Here is a 17,895-nt window from a genome sequence, read left to right on the forward strand (position 1 = left end):
CACGTACCCCTGGTTTAGAATCACTTTTCAAATGGATCATCCAATTTATCTTCTAAAACATAAACAGATAATATACCTTGTCTCATGTCATGGTAAATGTAAGAGCAGCTTGGATGATGAATTGATGAATCTGTGCTAAACTTTTGCTAAAGCCACAAACTTGTGGTTGCTTTATTGAAAGTTTGTGCAGCTTCTCACAGGCTACTGCTCTTTTGTGTTATATTTTCAGGTGTGCAAGAGTGTGTACCTGTATGTTTGTGCGTTTAATGGCTTTATTGTAGAAGGGGAGGATGCCTAATATTAGTGTCTGTTAAACTAGGCCACATATTCCCTCTCCTCTCTCGAAAAAGCAACCTACTAAACCAGTCAAGCATAGAAACCAAATACCCCCCTCCCTCCATATCTCCTCTCATTGCTGCTTTTCTCTCAGCAGCCCCTTGTTAATTCTATTGATCCTAATCTCCACAGACACCGTCCGCAAGTGACCTTACTCTAGTGGATTACATCAGAATTACAGCTCCACTTCACATAAAGTGGATGCATCCGCTGGGTTTACCTCATATGAAAGACCGATGATCGGCCTGCAGTAATTGAATGTGCCCCAGAGGTGCTCTGAACCACCCCATAAAAGGCTCGACGCAGGAAATCAGCACACCCGAGTGCAGCATATAGGGTTGCTAGGCGACATTTAGTCTTTATAAGAGGCAGCCGGCAAACCAGTCTGAACATAATCAAGTGATCAGATTATCAGTCCAACAGCTGCTGGTCCATTTACGATAGATATTTGACAAACGAACTCGTACACAAATGTGAGTAACACATGTTTATAGGACAGTTTTTTTGTGCAATTATATATGTCCTCTCCTGTCTTGTGCTCTTATAAGAAAATGTGTTAATACAATGTGAGAGGAAAGGCTTCAGCCCTGCACATTAATATACACACTACTGCCACCTACAGGAAATACTGTGCTATTACTACAAAGGTCATCACATCTGGTAACTTTGACTTTATATGTCAGCAGAACTGTTATAAGTAAAGACTGTTATTTACTGTAAGTGTGCCATATTCATGGACATATGGTGAACTCACTCTCTCTTCCTCTCTACAGATCAGTATATTTATGACTCATCTCTCCAATTATGGGAATGACCGCTTGGGACTATATACATTCACTAACCTGGCTAACTTTCTGAAATGCTGGACCAACCTGAGACTACACACACTTCCTCCCCTGCAGATCGCACACAAGTATTTCACACTCTTTCCAGAGCAGAGACATCCACTCTGGCAGGTCAGTCATAATAGAGAGAGAAATTGTAAGTGTCTTTTCACCATTTCATCTTACCACTCATCTAAGACTATCTATTAATAACCACGTGAAATCAAAATTGGAGTTTTGTGGTGTTTTGTGTATGTCTATTTGTTTTGAAGCCATCTATATTCTAGTGTTTTCCTTAAAGTACAAATAAAAAAATATATACATTTAAAATGTACAGTTTTATGACTCATCTTGCACTACACCGATTTTTGTCCAATCAAATGCTCTCTCGAATGAGAATGTTTTCCCACTGCCCTTCTATTGACCAGTCCCATTGTTTACAAACATGGCAGCAAATGCACATTAAGTGGTGGCAGAAAGCCGGCAAACTGTTGTGTTAGATTTGACAAATTAGCTAGCTCCTCTAACAATTGCTAAAAGATAATATAGAATAAAATAGCCTTCAGGTTCAAAGTTAGCTATGTTTGGGTAAACTATTGCTAGTAACATAGCTAGTTATAGTCATCAATTAAACGAAAGTATGACACAAAGTCATCATAAATAAACCAGTCTTTTTGCCACCACTTCCGTCTATATGTCTTGCCCTAGGAAATACGTACATACAGGTAAGAAAACTCTGTTAAAACAATTTCAGAGGGTCTTTAGTACTATATCTGTCATATTATATCTGAAGATGGATTTTCTAGATGATCTCAAGTACAATCCATATAACCTTCAAGCTAGACCCTGATCTGTCCTCTGTCTAGGGCTTCTGCTAATAGATCATTTATTGATTTCATACAATTTGCTGCCTGATCCATATGGAATGAATTATGTTTTGTGTTTCAGAACCCATGTGATGATAAACGGCATAAGGACATCTGGTCCAAAGAGAAGACTTGTGACAGACTGCCTAAGTTCTTGGTGGTCGGGCCTCAGAAAACAGGTACCGTAATTATGTTCTTCTGTTACAAGAACATGCTTGATCTCTCTTTCCTCTTGCATCAAAGCCCAGTGTGTGCATGTATCTTCTCGCTCTGCTGTTCCCATTGATCCTGCCTCATATCTCACCTTGTGTTGATGGAACTGATGAAAGTGCAACCACGGGCGTTCAGCTCTAGAGGAGAACAATACAGACACGTCCCTAGAAGGCTGGGGGGAGGGGGGTAAAACAAGGGGAAATACAGAGCGCCGTTTTGGGCTGTAAGATTTTGATTGGTGTCAGCTGTCAGGACACTGCCTTGTTAAACACTTATGCTCTCTGCGCTCATCTTCTTTTCTGCTGTATCACAAATTTGCAACACACACACACACACACAGACAAAAATCCATAAGGTAAATGGTTTTTCGATCCCATGTCTTTTAGTTTCTCTGTCTGTGGGCTGAATCTCAAGGCACTGAGTGTTTCTCTTCAATGCTATCAGCTGAACATATAATTTCATCATTAGCAGGGAAAAGACTTGTTGATTTATTTCTTTTCTTTTCTTTTCCCTCATCCCTTTCTTCTAGAGATGTTCAAAAGTTGGTGGGTTGCCTCAAAGACTAGTGAACTAATTGGTCTGAAGGAGGCCTTGTATAATTTGGCTGGTTTCGGATTACACCTGACCTGATCAGATGCGTTTCTTATGGGGACTTTACATAAGATGTTTTTTGTTTTGTGTTCTAAAACAGCTAGATGGAGCACAACAGAATGGAATAGAACACAGGGGCCATGAGACGTTTTTTTAATAGTGGAGCTATTTTTTATTTCAACGTCTTAAAAATGCAACGGTCATGGCAGAGATACTGAAAATACAGCACGAGATGCGATGCAATGGCCAAAGACATTCTTCTGAGTGTGTATGTCTGTAGCAGTGGTGCTTTAAAAGGAATGAATTTAAAAACTAACATTTCCGAGAGGGTTTGATCGTGCAAAATGTCTAAAAGCTATATCACGACAAGCTGTCAATTAAAGCAGTGTCCTAAAAATATATTAAAAAGTTCAAAAGTCTGAGTCCAGATCTGAACAGCTGGGATTCAAAATCTAATTTAAATCTGGAAAAAAAAAAATTGACATTGACCTTGTTAACTCCGGCCAGATATTTTTGACATTCTCAAATAATGCTGGGATAACATGGATCATCAGATTTTGTCCATGTCAGCTTCGGTGCATCTTGTCGTTAAAGCAAAAGTGGGACAAACCAAATAGTAAGAAATTCTGTTAAATTTTATGTTAAATGTTAAATTTTAAATGCAACTTTCCACTTAATTTCCTCTCTTTTTTTGTCAGGCACAACGGCACTCTACCTCTTTCTTATCATGCACCCCTTCATTTCCAGCAACTTTCCTAGTGTGAAAACTTTCGAAGAAGTTCAATTTTTCAACACCAACAATTACCAGAAAGGGATTGACTGGTAGGTGTGATGAGTCCTAGACTCTTTTGTGTGCATTTGTCTTTGTCAATATTCTCTAACTCAGTGTTCCTCTCCTCTCTAAAGGTATATGGAGTTCTTTCCTGTACCTTCTAATGTCAGCACAGACTTCCTGTTTGAGAAGAGTGCAAACTACTTCCCCTCAGAGGAGACGCCCAAACGAGCTGCTGCACTCCTGCCCAAAGCCAAGATCCTCACTCTGCTCATTAACCCTTCAGACAGGGCCTACAGCTGGTACCAGGTACAACAATGACCAATCACAAAGCAAAAATTAGCAGAATTAACCAATCAAAGTTAAGGTGAATGAATAGGAGACAGATGTAGGATACAAGAAAGTCAATGACTGTATCTGAAAGCTGAAAATTGCTGCCTTTGGAGGCTGTTTCCTTAGGTAGGAGGGCATCAAGGCACATTTGAATGCTATGTTTGCTTCAAATTCTGTCTTCTGAGATGCCTTTATCTGGTCAGTTTTTAAAGGCAGCCTTCAAATCCAGTCTTTCCTGACTTTGATATCCCAAAATTCTGTGTTGAGTTAGCTTGTTGGTTGAAAGAATAAACATGGCAGGTGAAAGCAGTAAATAGTTTATCCTCTTGAGACCCGAGCTTGACTGTTGTGTGCATTTTCCATTTCCCTTTTTGATTTTTACTAGTAGCACCTACAGTTGAAGTCAGAAATTTACATACACCTTAGACAAATACATTTAGACAAATACGTTTTTCACAATTCCTGACATTTAATCGTAGAAAAAATTCCCTGTCTTAGGTCAGTTATAATCACTATTTTTTTTTTTTTTTAAGAATGTGAAATGTCAGAATAATAGTAGAGAGAATTATTTATTTCAGCTTTTATTTCTTTCATCACATTCCCAGTGGGTCAGAAGTTTACATACACTTTGTTAGTATTTGGTAGCATTGCCTTTAAATTGTTTAACTTATGAAACGTTTTGGGTAGCCTTCCACAAGCTTCTCACAATAAGTTGCTGGAATTTTGGAGTCAGGTTTGTAGTCCTCCTTGCTGCACATGCTTTTTCAGTTCTGCCCACAAATTTTCTATCGGATTGAGGTCAGGGCTTTGTGATGGCCACTCCAATACCTTGACATTGTTGTTCTTAAGCCATTTTGCCACAACTTTGAAGGTATGCTTGGGGTATTTGTCCATTTGGAAGACCCATTTGCGACCGAGCTTTAACATCCTGGCTGACGTCTTGAGATGTTGCTTCAATATATCCACATAATTTTCCTTCCTCATGGTGCCATCTATTTTGTGAAGTGCACCAGTCCCTCCTGTAGCAAAGCACCCCCACAACATGATGCTACCACCCCCATGCTTCATGGTTGGGATGGTGTTCTTCAGCTTGCAAGTCTCACCTTTTTCCTCCAAACATAACGATGGTCATTTTGGCCAAACAGTTACATTTTTGTTTCATTAGACCAGAGGACATTTATCCAAAAGTAAGATCTTTGTCCCCATGTGCACTTGCAAACTGTAGTCTGGCTTTTTTATGGCGGTTTTGGAGCAGTGGCTTCTTCCTTGCTGAGCAGCCTTTCAGGTTATGTTGATATAGGACTCGTTTTACTGTGGATCTAGATACTTGTCTACCTGTTTCCTCCAGCATCTTCACAAGGCCCTTTGCTGTTTTTTCTGGGATTGATTTGCACTTTTCGCACCAAACTACGTTCATCTCTTGGAGACAGAATGCGTCTCCTTCCTGAGTGGTATGATGGCTGCGTGGTCCCATGGTGTTTATACTTGCGTACTATTGTTTGTATAGATGAGCATAGTACCTTCAGGCATTTGGAAATTGCTCCTAAGAATGAACCAGACTTGTGGAGGTCCACAATTATTTTCTGAGGTCCTGGCTGATTTCTTTTGATTTTCCCATGATGTCACGCAAAGAGGCACCGAGTTTGAGTTTGACATTACACTTTAAATATCTTCTGATTTTCTGTGATTATTTCACGTCGCACAGCAGTTTCAGTGAAGGCAGACATTGCTTTTCACTTAAAAAGTTGTCGCACCACACCTGGCTAGGGTGACTCCTGTGTGAGCAAACTTTAGTGTGTGTGCACGCACATGTTCATGTGTGATATTGTGGAGAGATTTAGTAAGTGTGAGTGAGAACATCACTGAGTGTAAACGCGAGTTAGAAATCTCATCAGCAGCATGCACAGGAAGGCACAGCAGGAAGCTGCTACCACACACCAAGAGAACATGGAAAGAGAGACATTTCCATCTCATTTCCTCTATTAAAGAATATTGTGGGTCCAATACATGTTCTTTCAACAGCATCTGTTTTTGCCACAAAAAATATTTCATCTCGACCCTCAGTTTGTAAAAACAAAGAAAAAAATGTATAGTTGCACAATTACACTGGAAGCCTATAGGGCAAGTGTACAACACAGCGACAAAAGATTTAAATTATGCAGCTGTCACACTGTTTCAAAAGTATACTCATATCTCTAAAACATTATATGTCTTAGCATTAAAAAAAAGTGTACATTAAAAAATATTTTTCAAAAATACTATTCTACTATTACTATTCCTTTCTGTTTAAAATCTTAGCAATTAGCAATATATGTTAGTGCTGTCAATTACATTTTTTAATCATGATTAATATTTCATAGTCAATTGAAAGTGCTGAAATTTTACTCTATATATATTTATTTTCCTGTCAAAATGAACTTATTTCCTTCTTAGGAAAGAAAACAAAACAGTATGTAACAATAATGTTTTATTTACAGTACATACATTTTCTAAACAAGGTCTTCCACAATATAAAGACTGAAATGCACTAAAATAGCTCCAAAGTGGGATGTTGAATAATTGAAGTAACTAGTCCCCCCATAGGTTGCATATTCATTGCAATGGGTGTTAAATCTTTTAAACTCTCATCCTCCACACTGTTAATCAGCCGGCAGACTGTGGATATCCACTTTGCTGCAGCAATCATGAAGCCGCATTCATGATTCGCATCAGGGCGTCAACGCCAGCATCGAGCTCCGCTTTGAATTCCACATGAAAAGTATTTGCAAACATCTTGTTGTGCATTTCTGTGATAGTTAAGACATGATGTGCTTCTGTGGTAATTAAATTCTGCCTTACAGAGGCTGCAAAGTACTTGATTTATCCAACCTGGGCTTATTTTGTACAACAAATAGCATAAAGAGACCCATTCCCCATCATTTGATCACTGACATGGCTGTTGTGTGTGTGTTTGTGGTGTGTGCGTCAGTGTTATGACTCTGGGCAGACACATCGCAAAGGTTCCGTCCTGCTTCAACCAGTGTATACACTTTATTTTATTTATTTTTTATTTATTTTTTTGGGGGATTTTCTCCCCTTTTCTCCCCAATTTGGAATGCCCAATTCCCAATGTGCTCCAAGTCCTGGTGGTGGCGTAGTGGCTCGCCTCAATCTGGGTGGCGGAGGAGGAATCTCAGTTGCCTTCGCGTCTGAGATCGTCAATCCACGCATCTTATCACGTGGCTTGTTGAGCGCATTACCACGGAGACATGTGTGGATGCTTCACGTTATTCTCTGCAGCATCCACACACAACTCACTATGCACCCCACCGAGAGCGAACCACATTATAGTGACCACGAGGAGGTTACCCCATGTGACTCTACCCTCCCTAGCAACTGGGCCAATTTGGTTGCTTAGGAGACCTGGCTGGAGTCACTCAGCACGCCCTGGATTCGAACTCGCAACTCCACTCGGTGGTAGTCAGCGTCTTCACTCGCTGAGCTACCCAAGCCCCTTTATTCTTTATTAACAGTAAATGCGATTAATTACGATCAATACAAATGAACATTAAAATTTTTTTTTAAATAGCATGAGTTCATGACTTAACTTTGACAGCTCAAATATATATGTACAGTGTATATCACATTAGCAAGAGTGCTGTTATGGCCATATATCAGCACGGCTTTGATTCAACTGTAGTAATCTGCTCAGAGCAATCATGGAGTGATGCTACCTATCGGACGTGCTATCAGAAATATCCTACGAGTATTTCACTTTTGTTGTCGGAGAGAAATGGCAGCTTCATTCTTGTATATTTCTTAGGGAACACAGATTCAGAAACCAAACTTTCCTCTGCCATGTTAAAAGTTTACTTTTTCTCCCACCTCGGAAACTTGTGTTTCAGGTAGGCGCGTCTGTTACGACTCTCAGCTGTGATTGCAGTAATGCTGAAGCTGTTATTTTAACTCTATTTCTCAACGATAGTGTAGTAGTAGTAATCCGAGCGATCATGGAGTGAGAGACAAGCCGATGACATCAATGAAATCCACTCACTGATTGACAACGCACACTCTCAATGTCAACTCATCTCGCTCATAACACATAAAAGGCTTCTTTTGTCATCACCTGCTGAATGAACTCTTTTTAATGTCACAGGGATGAACAAAATCCTAGCTGGTCTTACACATCTGCACTGCTCTTACACTTTAGTTTGGAACACCATGAACACAAGCGGAGTGATACAAAAATAAATCATCCCAGTGCTGATATGACTCGCACTCTCAGAACACCTCTCGTCCAATCAGATTCAAGGACTGGAACTAACTGTTGTATAAAATATATATATATATATCAGACACACATACTGAGTGTAGCTTTAAGGCCTTGTTTATTTGGTTTTGTTTTGTTGTTTGTAAGGTAGGGCTGTGTTAAATTGTTTGAATCTCATTTGCAGCATCAGTGGGCTCATGAAGACCCAGCAGCATTGCAGTTCAGTTTCTATGAGGTCATTTCAGCTGACCAGCTTGCTGCACCTGAACTGCGCTCTCTTCAGAACCGCTGTCTTGTACCTGGACTCTATGCCACACACCTGGAGAGATGGCTGACATACTACCCTCCAAATCAGGTAATACACACATGTTAATGGTCTGGATGATCTCTCACTGAAGTACCTGTGCTGAAAAATTATATCATCTCAGTGCTCTACTTCCTGTTTGTCTTTTGTCTCTCTTCCTGTAGCTGATGATTATAGACGGACAGCAGTTGAGGAATGACCCAGCTAAAGTGATGGACGAGCTTCAAAAATTTCTGGGTGTCACTCCTTATTACAACTACTCCCAGGCACTCACGTGAGCCTCACACACACACACAAAATGTCTCATGTTTTACGACCTCCCATTGATTTTGGCATTAACATAATTATAATTGCAACAGACTAAAGATGTGTGTGCACTGCCTTTGTGTGCTTTTCTGTCTTTTACCATTGTTAAAGGATAGTTAACCCCAAAATGAAAATTCTCTCATCATTTACTCCAGATGTGTATGACTTTCTTTCTTCTCCTGAACACAAATGAAGAATTTTAAAAGAATATTTTAATTATGTAGGTCCTCACAATGCAAGTGAATGGCTACCAAAATTTTGAAGCTCCAAAAGCACATAATGGCAGCATAAAAGTAATCCATAAGACTCCAGTGGTTAACTCTATATCTTCAGAAGCGTTATGATAAGTGTGGGTGAGAAGAATTTATTTTTACTATAAATTCTTCTCCCTGCCCAGTTGGTGGCAATATGCACAAAGAATGCAAATTGCCAAAAACAAAAGAAGAAAAAAGTGAAAGTGGAGTTTGATAGTAAAAAATATTGATCTGTTCTCACCCACACCTATCATATCGCTTCTGAAGACATGGATTTAACCACTGGAGTCAAAGTTTTGTCACCATTAACTTGCATTGTGAGTAAAGAGCTGAAATATTTTTCTAAAAATCTTTGTGTTCTGCAGAAGAAAGAAAGTCATACACATCTGGGATGGCATGAGGGTTAGTAAATTATGAAAGTTTTTATTTTTAGGTGAACGATTCCTTTACTTGTCAGATTGTACAATATAAACTCACTTTGGTGTTTTCAGTAACCAGTGTGTGCCCATTCTGATATTGGCAATGCTTATTCTGGAAAAGAAAAAAACAAACAAGAGCACATGTGTTTGGGAATCAGAAGATAAAGCGAGTTGACAGATCCATATTCTCAGCTGTTGATGCCTGTATAAATCTGTATAGAGACAGAATGAGATTAATTGTGATTATCTGGCTATTGCCATTAGTACAGAATGAGAGCAAGAGGATTAAATTCATCAGGCCTCTCCAATTAAAATGGATTGTTAGAGAGTGCTCTCATCTCTTTCTCTCTGTGTGTGTTAGATTGTTCTTAAAGTGTCATGTTCATTCTCACAATTCTGGAAAATAAAAGTAAGAAAGTACTTGCAGGTTATTATACTTGCATAAATATAATTTAATCGAGGGAATTTAGTTGTTTGGGCAATTTCATATTTTTTTTTCTCTCTCTCTTTTTCACTTCCTGAATAAGATGCTGATTTTTAGTTCAATTTTATAATTCTGCCACAGAGAATGATGGAAATACTGTCGCTAATCGCTATTCTTCATCAACAGTACACAAAATGTGTTCAAACCAGTGGTGTAGTCGGGGCCATATGCACGGATAAGTTGTATGCTTACTTTTTTCCCAGGGCTGTTTGCGTATAACGACTTTTAAGGATCAATATTTGCGTATACCTTTGGTATACCCCCTTGTTTTGCTGCTTCAGAAGTGCTATCGTGATAGCTTCCCTTTAAGTGTATCTCATGCTGTTTCGTGAAACGGGCGATTCTTTGTTGTAATTGGTGCATATCACTTGAATTCTACCATTCCCAGCCCCTGACAACCGCTGTCACCGCTGTCATCGACGGGAATCCATGGCAGTGAGTGGAGAGACAGTCTCACGCTGAAGCAGTATTAGGTAAAATTAATAAAAGGAAAATAAACACTCACTGTGCACTTTATTAGGAACACCTGTACACTAACTTATTCATGCGATTATCTAATCAGACAATTGTGTGGCAGCAGTACAATGCATAAAATCATTCAGATACGGGTCAGGATCTTCAGTTAATGTTCACATCAACAATCAGAATGGGGAAAAAATGTGATCTCAGTGATTTAGACCGTGGCATGATTGTTGGTGCCAGACAGGCTGGTTTGAGTATCTCTGTAACTGCTGGTCTCCTGGGGTTTTCACAGACAACAGTATCTAGAGTTTACTTAGAATGATGCCAAAAACAAATAACATCCAGTGAGCGGCAGTTCTGCAGACAGAAACGACTTGTTGATGAGAGAGGTCAATGGAGAATGGCCAGACTGGTTCGAGCTGACAGAAAGGTTACAGTAACTCAGATAACCACTCTGTACAATTGTAGTGAGCAGAATAGTATCTCACACAACAAATGCACAACATGTCGAACCTTGGCGTATGGGCTACAATAGCAGAAGACCATGTCAGGTACTTTATTAGGACCGTAGTGTTCCTAATAAAGCGCTCGGTGAGTGTATGTTGCCAACCATCCCGTATAATATGGAATCGTCCCGTATGAAATCTATACGGGATGCCATTTGTCCAGTATTTTAGCATCACAAACCCAAATTGCTGAGATTGTTTCACAATTCAAGAGATATGGACCTGAAATACGTGAGTTGTGTGAGATATCGGCTGTTGCTTTACACGGACTCCACTCTTGACAAAATCAGCTAGGGAAAGATCAGTGACAGTCAGCACACATCTTCTGTTGTGTTTTCTGTCAGAAGCAGGACGATTTTGTCAAAAATATAGCATTGGAGTGCATGTTAATTGTTTCCCACCATTGTGATTTTAAAACATCAGTAAATGCACCTATTCATGACATAGCATTACATTTTATTGCATATGTCAGATCTTGTACTGGAAGAGAGAGAGACTCAGCTAAATGACAACGAGAAAAACTGCAGCACTTTTAATAAAAAAGAACAGCACAGTAGTACAGGTGTAGTTAAAACGCTTCACATATTTTCTTACATTTCCCTTGTAATAAACACTATTTACTACCAAAACAATGACAATAATCCAAGGAGAAATACACTGTTTTCATATTAAGCCTTTTCTCTCCCTTTCTCTCTTCCTGGTCGTTGTATTAAAGCATTTTTCATTTTAATTGTAGGAGGGGCCATTCACCGTTTTGAAGTAGGGACTGTTTTTCAATGTAAATAAGCTCTTTTGATCAGCGCTTCGCACAGGAGCGCCTCTATATATGAGTCATTCCTACAATTTGGTTGCATTTAAGTCCCCAGAACAATTTGTGGAATTTATATTGTTTAATTTCACCCGATTATTATTTTAATAGGCTTGGTAAAAATAATTAAGACAACTAATTAATGTTACACCCTGCTGTGTGCCTAAAAGTAAAATGTAAGTCATTTTCAACTTTTGTCATTTCCTCATGTCCCCGGAGCTCCACGTCAAACATCTTTGACAAAAATTAGTGCTAAATCATTGGATTTCTATTTTTTTTCCCCATCCAATTAAAAGTTTAGTATTACATTCTCTCACTAACATGTATTTTGTTTTTGTCATTTAGCTTGACCAGTATGACTTATAAAATCTTTCATCATTAAAGGGACATGTTAAACATAAAGATACTTGTAAAAGTATGTTTTATTTTTCAAAACGTTCAATGCTAAAATGTCACCAGATTGAAGTAATGGCCCATATACTGTATGTACAGAGATGCAGTTCCCTATACGCTCCTTATAGGCTCCCTATACGCAGATTATTCAGTCTGCGTAGGACAGACCCCAGGTAACAGGTAACTTAAAAAATAGGTGGAAGTGTTTCACCACTCTTTATGGATGTAATGATGTTTAGCCAAAAGTAAAAAAAGAAATCAAGTTATTTTCAAATAAAAGCAATAACTGAGTGAGATCGCCATTCTGTGGCCACTGATATAAAAGGACAGAAAAATTTAAACTGTCTACGGTGTAGTCTATTTCAGTGTGTGTGTGTGTGTGTGTGTGTGTGTGAACACTCTGTGAGGCTCTGCATGTGTTCTTTACCGCAGACAGCTCCATCAATCTTTGGTTTTTATTAATAACCTTCCTGCGTTTGAGTCTCTCTCTCACTTCATCTCCTCTCTCTCTGTTTCTCTTTCTCTCTCTCATCCTGTTTCTACTTTTTCTTGTTTTTTGTCAGTTTCATTTATCACTTCTTTTTGTGACATTACTTTCTTCATTTTATATTTTGTTTCAGTCTCTGTCTTTCAACAATAAACACAAACACTTGAAACACAATAAACACCATATTCCTAAACATACATGTGATCAGCTGCATTTTTGTGCAGAACCTTTCCCAGAATAATCATTTTTATAATCATGAAATAAATATATATTTAATTTTATATTAATAATATTGTAGTTATTAATTATCTAATAATAATATATCTAATATACAGTATACACTGTATATATATTAATATATATATATATATATATATATATATATATATATGCTGTCAGTTGATTTTTTAATTGTGAATATTTTATTATTAACCGCATAATTTTTCATAGTTAATCACGATTAATCGCAGATTTTAAAAGTGCTGAAATTTGACTCTATATGTACTTCTTATCGTGTCAAAATGCATTTATTTCCTTCTTAGGAAAGAAAACGTCATGGTTACTGGTGTAACCTCCATTCCCCGATGGAGGGAACGAGACGTTGGTGTCGATGTAGTGACACTGGGGGTCACTCATGGGAGCCCGAGACACCTCTGGTCTTTGATAAAAGGCCAATGAAAATTGCCGAGTGGTATTTGCATGCCACTCCCCCAAACATACGGGTATAAAAGGAGCTGGTATGCAACCACTCATTCAGGTTTTACGCTGAGGAGCCGATATAAGGTCCAGCCATTTCAGCGGGTAGTTCAGCGTTGTGGCAGGAGGGACCAACATCTCGTTCCCTCCATCAGGGAATGGAGGTTACACCAGTAACCATGACGTTCCCTATCTGTCACTCACTCGACGTTGGTGTCGATGTAGTGACACTAGGGGTCCCTATACAAAACGCCACAAGGCTGAACGGTGTTACGTGAACTGGCGGTGTGCGGTGGGCAGACTTGCTGTGTGCCTCATAGCCAGCATACCAGATCGACACATAACCTCCCCCAACACAGTTATGAGTGTCGAACGGCCCTTTTTGGGGACAAGTCGACTACCCAAAGATAGAGACAGGCTTAACCCAGCCGTGGCCTCTTTCCCCTTCTCTTTTTTCCACTCCCTAAAAAAGAAGGGGGATTATCCGACTGGGCCGCCAGGTCTAGTCAGGGGGTGTCCCTCCCAAGGGGAGGACACCGCGGAGACCACACCTCGCCCCAAGAGAGGGGGGGATATTTAAGTGGAAGAATACATCACATGGTCTTTCCAACCATGTGGAGAGCCTTCAAGGTAGATCCTGCCCAATGGGGGAGGAGTTACTACAACATGGAGACTGGGGCAGAGGGGCTCTGCCCAAGAAAGATGCAGTTTGCCAACAGGGAAATGAATTAGCGGAAGATATAGATCGCATGGGGTTAGCCTTACAGGGAACCGCCACATGCAGAGCACCTACCCCAGAACCGGGCTCTTAGTTAGCGCGTGTACTGGGCCGGCAGCGAGTCTCTCCGAAAACTCGACTGCCACAGAGCTCAGAGGAAGTCAACCAGGGAACAACTTTTGTGAACACTACTGGGAATTAACAGCGCACGTCTTCAGCTCAAAAGGAGGTGGAAGGCGCTATGTGCAAGCGATACACCCGGCCGGCTATCCCGGGCTTATCCTCTTGTGTTGCGTGCCACTACCTGGGACGAAACCGGTTCCACCCGGAGGTTGTAGAACCTTGCAAAGGTGTTGGGTGTTGCCCAGCCTGCTGCTCTGCAAATGTCTGTTAGAGAGGCACCTCTGGCCAGGGCCCAAGAAGCCGCTACACCACGGGTAGAATGGGCTCGTAGCCCTACCGGGGGCGGCATGTTTTGGGCGAGATATGCCATAGTTATGGCGTCGTCGAGCCAGTGGGCGATCCTTTGCTTGGAGACAGCGCTTCCTTTTCGCTGTGCACCAAAAGCAGACAAAGAGCTGCTCAGAGATTCTAAAGCTCTGCGTGTGATCCAAATAGATGCGTAAAGCACGCACCGGACACAGCGATGACAGGGCTGGGTCTGCCTCCTCCTGGGGCAGCACTTGCAGGTTCACCACCTAGTCCCTAAAGGGGTGGTGGGAACCTTGGGCACATAGCCCGGTCAGGGTCTCAAGATCACGTGAGAGTAACCTAGACCGAACTCCAGGCATGTTTCACTGACAGAGAACGCTTGCAGGTCACCTACCCTCTTGATGGAAGTGAGCGCAGTCAGGAGGGCAGTCTTCAAGGAGAGTGCCTTAAGCTCGGCTGACTGCAAAGGCTCAAAGGGGGCTCTCTGTAGACCCTGAGAACTACAGAGGTCCGCTGAGGGAACGAGGCGCAGCCTGGAGGGATTCAGCCTCCTGGTGCCTCTTAGGAACCTGATGATCAGATCATGCTTCCCTAAGGACTTACCGTCGACTGTGTCGTGGTGTGCTGCTATGGCAGCAATGTACACCTTCAAGGTGGAAGGGGACAGCCTCCTTTCCAACCTCTCTTGCAGGAAGGAAAGCACTGATCTGACTGCGCATCTCTGGGGGTCTTCCCGATGGGAAGAACACCACTTAGTGAACAGACGCCACTTAAAAGGCATACAGGCGCCTCGTAGAGGGAGCCCTAGTCCGAGTGAACGTGTCTACCATCGCAGGTGGGAGACAGCTTAAGTCTTCCGCGTCCCGTCCAGGGGCCAGACATTCCAGAGATCCGGGCGCGGGTGCCGAATGGTGCCCCTTCCCTGAGAAAGAAGGTCCTTCCTCAGGGGAATTTTCCCGGGGGGAGCTTTCGCGAGGAGCGTGAGGTCCGAGCACCACGTCTGGGCGGGCCAGTAGGGTGCTTACCAGGACGACCTTCTCCTCATCCTCCCTGACCTTGCACAGGGTCTGTGCAAGCAGGCTCACTGGGGGAAAACGCATATTTGCGAATGCCAGGGGACCAGCTGTGTGCCAGCGCGTCTATGCCGAGGAAGGCCTCGGTCAGGGCATACCAGAGCGGGCAGTGGGGAGGATTCTTGGGAGGCGAACAGGTGCACCTGTGCCTGTCGAATCGACTCCAAATCAGCTGGACCACTGGAAGGTGGAGTCTCCACTCTCCCTTGAGGGTAACCTGTTGTGACGGCGCGTCCGCCGAAGTGTTGAGGTTGCCCGGGATGTGAGTGGCTTGCAGCGACTTGAGGTGCTGCTGACTCCGTTGGAGGAGACGGCGGGCGAGTTGTGACATACAGCGGGAGCGCAGACCGCCTTGGCGGTTGACATATGCTACCGCTGCCGTGCTGTCTGTCCAAACTAGCATGTGCTTGCCCTGGATCAACGGCCGGAACCTCCGCAGGGCGAGCAGAATTGTCAGTAACTCGAGGCAGTTGATGTGCCAACACAGCCGCGGACCCGTCCAGAGGCCGGCGGCTGCATGCCCGTTGCCAACAGCGCCCCAGCCTGTTTTGGAGGCGTTTGTCATGACCACAACGCGCCTGGAGACCAGTTCTAGGGGAACACCTGCTCGTAGAAACGAGAGGTCAGTCCAAGGGCTGAAGAGGCGGTGACAGACCGACGTAATGGCCACGCGGTGTGTCCCGTGGCGCTATGCCCGTCTTGGGACTCGAGTCTGAAGCCAGTGCTGAAGCGGCCTCATATGCATCAACCCGAGCGGGGTGGCCACCGCCGAGGATGCCATATGCCCCAGGAGCCTCTGAAAAAGTTTCAGTGGAACCGCTGTTTTCTGTTTGAATGCCTTCAAACAGGCCAGCACCGACTGGGCACGCTCGTTCGTAAGGTGTGCCGTCAAGGAGGCTGAGTCCAACTCCAAACCGAGAAAAGAGATGCTCTGAACCGGGAGGAGCTTGCTCTTTTCCCAGTTGACCCGAAGCCCTAGTCGGCTGAGGTGTGAGAGCACCAGGTCCCTGTGTGTGTATAACACATCTCGAGAGTGAGCTAAGATTAGCCAGTCGTCAAGATAGTTGAGAATGCGAATGTCCACCTCCCTTAACGGGGCAAGGGCAGCCTCTGCGAACTTCGTAAAGACGCGAGGAGACAGGGACAGGCCGAAAGGGAGGACTTGTACTGATACGCCTGACCCTCGAACGCGAACCGCAGGAATCGTGACTGTTAGAAGGCGAGAGATAACGAGCACAACCAGGAATAACACATAATCGGAAAAGCATCTTTAAAAAGACGTGTCTTTAAAAAGACGTTCCGTGTGTCTCTCTTTTAGAGAAACATATACTCTTTTAGAGGGGAAAAATGCTCTTTCAGAAAATATACTCTCTAGTTTTTCTGCCGAAGCGCCCAGGGGCGTTCTCTGCAGTGCACCAGTGCAGAGGAGGGAGAAGCCGCTGAAATGCGCCGTCAGATCCAGCAGAGGTGAATGAACAGTAGTATTCAGCTCAGTGAGCATGACCGTTCGGCTCCGAAGAGAAAATCTGAATGAGTGGTTGCATACCATTTCCTTTTATACCCGTATGTTTGGGGGAGTGGCATGCAAATACCACTCGCCAATTTTCATTGGCTTTTATCAAAGACCAGAGGTGTCTCGGGCTCCCAAGAGTGACCCCTAGTGTCACTACATCGACACCAACGTCGAGTGAGTGACAGATAGGGAACAACAATATGTAAGAATAATGCTTTATTAACATTTTCCAAACAAAGGCTTCCACAGTGTCAAGAATGAAATGCACTAAAAGAGCACCATTTCCAGTAACGTTAAATGTTTTCCAAAGTCTAAGTGGGAGGTTGACTAACTGAAAGAACTAGTCCCAATAGGTTGCATATTCATTGCAATGTGCATTAAATCTATTAAACTCTCCTCCTCCACAATATTAATCAGATGGCAGGCTGTGGCTATCCACTTTACTACAGCAATCGTGAAGCCGCATTCACATGATTCGTGTCAGGGTGTCAACGGCAGCGTCAAAAACCGCTTTGAACTCCACATGAAAAGTATTGCATCTTGTTCTACATTTAGATGAAAAATACTTCATCTGAATTGTCCCATAATCAAATTGTTAATCATTAGCTGATGCATCAGAAGATCAGTGGCAATGGCTTCAAAGTTGAAATTATTTAAACGCTGAGCGTTGACTGACTGTCCACGGGAGAACTCCTACCACAGCGATCCCTCATTAGTGCCATGTATTTTGTGTTTTGGCGATAGTTCAGACTTGACGTGCTTCTGTCGTAATTAATTGCGCCTTACAGAGGCTGCAAAGTACCTGATTTTTGTTGCAAGTCCCATCTGGGTTTGTCTTGTACAACAAATAGCGTCA

General features: G+C 42.4%; 1 protein-coding gene across 2 annotated transcripts in view; it reads left to right on the forward strand.

Moving 5' to 3' along the window:
* The window catches only part of LOC127444370 (bifunctional heparan sulfate N-deacetylase/N-sulfotransferase 4-like), a 128,571-nt gene that overhangs the window by 107,284 nt on the left and 3,392 nt on the right, over positions 1-17,895 (forward strand). For both annotated transcript variants that reach the window (XM_051703686.1, XM_051703687.1), the window contains 6 exons: positions 1,110-1,292; positions 2,109-2,205; positions 3,529-3,652; positions 3,737-3,911; positions 8,369-8,539; positions 8,653-8,762. In XM_051703686.1, the coding sequence (XP_051559646.1) occupies positions 1,110-1,292; positions 2,109-2,205; positions 3,529-3,652; positions 3,737-3,911; positions 8,369-8,539; positions 8,653-8,762 (860 nt within the window). The remainder of the gene's footprint in view (positions 1-1,109; positions 1,293-2,108; positions 2,206-3,528; positions 3,653-3,736; positions 3,912-8,368; positions 8,540-8,652; positions 8,763-17,895) is intronic.

This window comes from Myxocyprinus asiaticus, chromosome 7 (genome assembly GCF_019703515.2).
Source record: "Myxocyprinus asiaticus isolate MX2 ecotype Aquarium Trade chromosome 7, UBuf_Myxa_2, whole genome shotgun sequence".
Classification (NCBI taxonomy): domain Eukaryota; kingdom Metazoa; phylum Chordata; class Actinopteri; order Cypriniformes; family Catostomidae; genus Myxocyprinus; species Myxocyprinus asiaticus.